The sequence below is a fragment of the Leptonychotes weddellii genome, unplaced genomic scaffold (assembly GCF_054177405.1).
Source record: "Leptonychotes weddellii isolate Sample4059 unplaced genomic scaffold, ASM5417740v2 HiC_scaffold_13346, whole genome shotgun sequence".
Classification (NCBI taxonomy): Eukaryota; Metazoa; Chordata; class Mammalia; order Carnivora; family Phocidae; genus Leptonychotes; species Leptonychotes weddellii.
Genome location: NW_027713095.1, coordinates 1 through 5,733, shown reverse-complemented (window position 1 = coordinate 5,733; position 5,733 = coordinate 1). Strand labels below are relative to the sequence as shown.

The 5,733-nt window shown below is 45.2% G+C and overlaps 1 protein-coding gene across 1 annotated transcript; it reads left to right on the top strand.

Annotated features, from left to right (window-relative positions):
- Positions 1-794: 794 nt before the first annotated feature.
- TRIML1 (tripartite motif family like 1) lies at positions 795-3,591 on the top strand (the record flags this gene model as incomplete). The annotated part of the gene is made up of 3 exons (XM_081809763.1): positions 795-817; positions 1,000-1,097; positions 2,759-3,591. Coding segments are annotated over 3 exons (672 nt in total), but the record flags the coding sequence as incomplete, so codon positions are not given.
- Between the last annotated feature and the right edge of the window lie 2,142 nt (positions 3,592-5,733).

The following is a 5,733-nucleotide window of genomic DNA, read 5'->3' as shown; positions in this document are numbered from 1 at the left end:
TTTTTTTTTTAAAGATTTTATTTATTTATTTGAGAGAGAGAGAATGAGAGACAGAGAGCATGAGAGGGAGGAGGGTCAGAGGGAGAAGCAGACTCCCCGCCGAGCAGGGAGTCCGATGCGGGACTCGATCCCGGGACTCCAGGATCATGACCTGAGCCGAAGGCAGTCGCCCAACCGACTGAGCCACCCAGGCGCCCCACCACCTTACATTTCATCTTCACAAAGACCCGATGAAGTTAATTGCTGTTCCATGCACTACAGGTTTGCTGTCTACGATGCGGGTTTATAGCGGCACTCGTTTAATAATTCAGACCCACGGCAGTTAGGAAATTTGCCTGTCAAACAGCTAATGGGTGATCGTATTCTGTACGGAGCCCATACTCGTCACCGTCTTTGCTCTGCCGCCTTCCCGGGCTACTGCTTTCTCTGGGGCCTTTGTCAACACGCTCTGTGGGAGCTGGATGCAACCGCAGTTCTTCCTCCTCCTCGACGGGCTCCACAGAATGCTACTCTTTGGCTTGGTGATTTTCCAGCAACCCACTTCCCCTGCGCACAGGCTTAGCCTAGTCATTGTGAGAACCCTCTCCTATTCATAGGAGGGCCCCCCCACCCCCGCCTCGCCCCCGGAGGATGCTAGGGATGTTTTTCCAGCACATGCTCGCCCACGCAAGGCATTCTAGAGCTAAGAAAGTGGATTCTGTGAGATTTCCAAGGATTAGATTCTGTCTCTGGATTCTGGCTTTGCTAGAGATTGAAGTGCACTGATACTAACCCTCTTTCCTTTATACCCTCAGGATGTGAAAGGCACACTGGAAAGGTAGGTGTGCATTCTGTGTCCGGCTGATACAGGGGTGTAAGTTACAGGGCTGCACTACTGTGGAGATCAGGTTGTGAGAGTGGGGATGAGGGTGTCCAGCTGATGGGGCCAAACGAGCATGTTGGGGCAGGTCAGGCGGTCTGTGCAGGGGACACAGAGTGATGGTCTCTGCCCTCTTGCAGGACTGAGCCACTCTTGCTTCAGTGTCCAGAGGCCACCACCACGAAACTGACTCTCTGCCGCATCACTGGAATGAGGGAGATGCTAAAAAAATTCAGCAGTAAGTCAGCCTGATGTGTCAAACCTCCAGGGATCTGTGGAGTTAACTTTGGGGTATACTAAGGAATGCAAAACTGAGTTCTTAGGCAGTTTCCTCTGACAGAGACATTCACTATCTGGGTGCCAGGCTCTCAGCAAAGGCACCCTGAGTCAGCACGAAACATCAGGGAGGGCTGGGGCCACAGACCCTTTCTACTCTGGAGCAGACAGAAGCAGACTCGATTGATGGCTCATCTGCCTTTGTTTTCTGTCTAAGGAGTCCTGGCACTTCCCTTGTTTGTTTTTATGGTTCTGTTTTGTCCATTTCTTCCCCTTGCTTATACACACACACCTCCTCAGGGGTTTCTGCATTTCTACCTCTGTTCTTGTTAGCATAAAGCTACTTAAACTTTTTAGTCCTAATGAGGCAAAATTCAAACTATCCTTTTATTTTTAAAAAAATTTTTAAAGATTGTGGCACCTGGGTGGCTCAGTCGTTAAGAGTCTGCCTTCGGCTCAGGTCATGATGCCAGGGTCCTGGGATTGAGCCCCACATCGGGCTCCCTGCTCAGCGGGAAGCCTGCTTCTCCCTCTCCCACTCCCCCTGCTTGTGTTCCCTCTCTCGCTGTGTCTCCCTCTGTCAAATAAATGAATAAAATCTTGAAAACAAAATCTTTAAAAAATTTTTTTAAAGATTTATTTATTTATTTGAGAGAGAGAGAGACAGAGAAGTGGAGGGGAGAGGGGTAGAGGGAGAGGGAGAGAATCTCAAGCTGGCTCCATGCCCAGTGCAAAGCCAGATGAGGGGTTTGATCTCAAGACCCTGAGATCATGACCTGAGCCTAAACCAAGAATCAGATGCTTAACTGACTCTGCCAACCAGGTGCCCCTCAAACTATCCTTTTAGAATGCTCTAGGTCTTTAGGCTGGCTGAGACCAAGACAGGTTAGCCTTAGTTTTCAACCTTTACCTTGTTGACAATTTGACAGGAAGGTCTAATGAGCTTTGGATTCAGTAGATATTTGATAAGTGCCTACTATGTGCCCCGCACCATGTTTTTTCAGTTCTAGGCTTTCTTACAGTGATGAATAACACAGGCTTGCCTTTGCTTTTATAGAACTTTCAGTGGAATTGAAGAGACAGACATTCATCTCAAATAATGAGTGATGATTAGGATTTGATCTATAAATAAAAGTATGAAATTGTGTGGTAGGGGCACTTAGTCTTATCTTGGGGGTCAGTGACGGTTGGAGGCCTCCTCTGTGACCTCCGCTCAGAAGAACTCCAGCTGAGGAACCACAACCCACCTTGGCTCAAGTGAATACAAATGACAGAGTGTGCCCTGTGTGGATAAATAGCTCTGAATTTTAAACTTATGCTATAAACAGAACAACTTACATTCCATTGTATCACAGATTCCTCTCCCCCCTCTCAGGCAGGCTAAATGTCACCATCCCCATGACTCACACCTACGTCTTTTTAGAAATTTACTCCTGGTGTTTGTGAAATAGTGCAAGAAGGGCTCAGAGATTGTGTTCTGAGCAAAACAAAAATCCTCACCACACTCACCTAAATTATATTTTTAAAAATAGGATTGGAAACTAAGAATTTAATTTAAATTCCACATATATAAGAGGGTTTTCAAGAATGTAAGGGAGGTTTCATTCTTTTCTCCTCTTGCAGCAGACATAACTCTGGATCCAGCTACAGCCAATGCTTATCTTGTCTTGTCTGAGGATCTGAAGAGCGTGAGACATGGAGGAATCCGACAGCACTTACCTGACAACCCAGAGCGATTTGACCAGTCTGCAACTGTGCTCGGCGCTCAGATCTTCACCTGTGGGAGACATTACTGGGAGGTGGAGGTGGGCAACAAGACTGAGTGGGAGGTGGGCATTTGCAAGGACTCAGTGAGCAGAAAAGGCAATCTCCCAAAGCCACCGGGGGACCTCTTCTCACTCATAGGCTTAAAAATTGGAGATGATTATAGCCTTTGGGTCTCATCACCTTTGAAAGGTCAACATGTCAGAGAGCCTGTGCATAAGGTTGGTGTTTTCTTAGACTATGAGTCTGGACATATAGCATTCTACAATGTGACAGATGAGTCCCTCATCTACAGCTTCCCTCCAGCCTCTTTCCAAGAGGCTCTCAGGCCTATCTTCTCTCCTTGCCTCCCAAATGAAGGGACAAACACAGGCCCACTTACCATCTGCTCACTGAACAGTTTTGTCTGAGGAAGATGCCCCCGAGCCTTCACTAAGGATGAGGTCTAAGACCAACAAAAGATTATGATTAATGCATTGACACTATTAACATCGGGTGATCTGAAAGGAAAGCCACTCCCCCCCACCAAAGAGTTTCCATTAACTTGAGCCACAATCAACAGCCAAATTGGACAACCAACTTTCAACACCATAGAAGGCTGATCATATCCTGTCTTTAATCAAAATCATTATTTAGACTGCCCCACATTTGTACTGGTCACTAAAACTGTAGAGATAGAATGCACCCTTATTATCCCCGACCGCACTGTCATAGGCCAGTTTTATAAATATATGTCTTGTTTTTGAGTGTATTTATTTATTTGACTCTAAAGAAGAACTCTGCTATTTGAATGTGTCTTTGTTCTATGTGCAGAGCTTTGCATACTGGGGCAATCCTAACTCCTCTGGGGCTGGGGCTGGGGCTAGTTTGGGGGCGGGGAGATGCATGGGTCTCCTTTTCGGGGTTGGTGAGGACTCATGACTCAGCCTCCACTGAAAAGTTGCTTTTCTTCCCATCCCATGGGGTCTGGAGTATCTGTACTCAGGAAGGCTTACGTGTTCAGAATGCTGCAAATATAGGTGTGGATATCATATCATTCATGTTACCATACCCACAAGAGGCTGGAACCTTCTGTGAATATGTTCAAAGATCACAGAGCAAAGTCTCTTTTCAATAAATGTTTCAAGGCTGTGGGTGCCAAATGACTTCACTGAATTTTTTATAGGTTATTTTCTGTGCTTTTGCTACTTGCAAAGAGCAGAAGGCTTTTAATCACTGGAAGGTGAAATCAAGTCTACTCTCCATCCCAAGGTGCTAGGGTTTGTGAAGAAGTTTTGTAGGCTGACCTTCTTTTGGCTGGTCTCAGATAACCTTCTGCTGGAGGTCTGCGCTTATGCTCCCCATTCTTAGTGCTCCGTGCCTGCAGGGTTTTGTTTTTGTTTTTGTTTTGTTTTGTTTTTTTCCTCCGCAGGTTTGTTTGTTTGGTTTAATTCTTCCTTCTTGCTCACATTGTAGAAGGGCACCCATCACAGAGGGTACCCCTTACTGTCTCTTCCCACTCACAGAAGTCACTGTCCATGTTTTCAGTCTCAGACAAGAAAACTGATAGGAGTCACAACTCCAAGATTATTAAGAAAAATGTTTATCACAGATTTAGGTCTTTAAATGAGAGACTAAGCCGGGGGAAGATTGATAATTGAATCTGTTAATAAGCATAGAAAATCACAGGGAGGGAGGTAAGTAAACGAGGGAGGATAGCTAACTGGCTTTATTTTAGGGTTGGTGTTCACCCTTCTCATTAACCTAGATCTGCTTTCTCTTTCAGACTTATGCATCTTCATCTTGTGTTCTCATAGGCAGGGGAGCAGATCTGAACTAGACTTTGGGTCCCAAATCATGGCCTCTTCTGTTCTCTGTATTCACTGTTTGCATTTTCACCCTGAAATCACATCTACTTAGAATCAGAGAACTGCAGAGGGGAACCAATCACACTCTCATGGAACAATTTGTAGCTGTTCCCCATTTTTTTTAATTTATTAAATTTGATTCTTGATTTATCACCTCAAAAAGCTAAGAAACAAATCATGAACAGCAAACACCAAATATATTTGGACTGTGTCTTTCTCAATTGCAAAAAAACCCACATTGATTTTTTAAAATTTTAATAAATGAATAGACAGGTCATACATTTTAACTTAATGTGCATTATATTAAATTGTGGTGTAACTGAGGTGATAGCTTCTTTTTTTCCCCTTTGTCCTAAAGGGGTTGGTATTATCGAGGAAACCAGCCAATTTTTTTCCTCTGGCAAAGTCATCCCATGCGGATCATTGTCTGTATGGGCCTGCCTCCGATCAGGTATGTGGAGAAGATTGAATCTATACTATTTTTACCCTGCTGAGTTTGCGTAGACCACCATGAAAAAGTTGCAAGAAAATTTTCACCCAAGGCTCCCCGACATAAACTTGAAGTCAAGCAGATGTGGTGGTGGGAACGGGAGGGAGAGTAGCTGGAATCAGCAATTGAGAGGTGCACTCCCTTGCTTGGCAAACTCACCCCTTGCATTGTTCCAGGGCCTGGTCTCTCTGACTCTGCCTTTGAACACTTGACAAAGATATTTTCTCAAATACGAATGGTGTCCCACATAGGACCTGCCACCATTACTCAAGCTATCCCCTTTCCCTCCTATTAATGCCTTGTCTCCTTCCCAAATCTGTCTTCTACCCCTTCCTTAGTGGAAGATTTCCCCAGGACATAGCAAGTCACAAGTAGCCTCTTGTAGTACACATTACAACATGGAATCCAGAATCCTGGCCATTCCCCTCTCTACCTATTGGCTAGAGGAGAGGGGGTATGTTGACTCCTGAGGGCAGAGGACGTCAAGAGTGATCTCC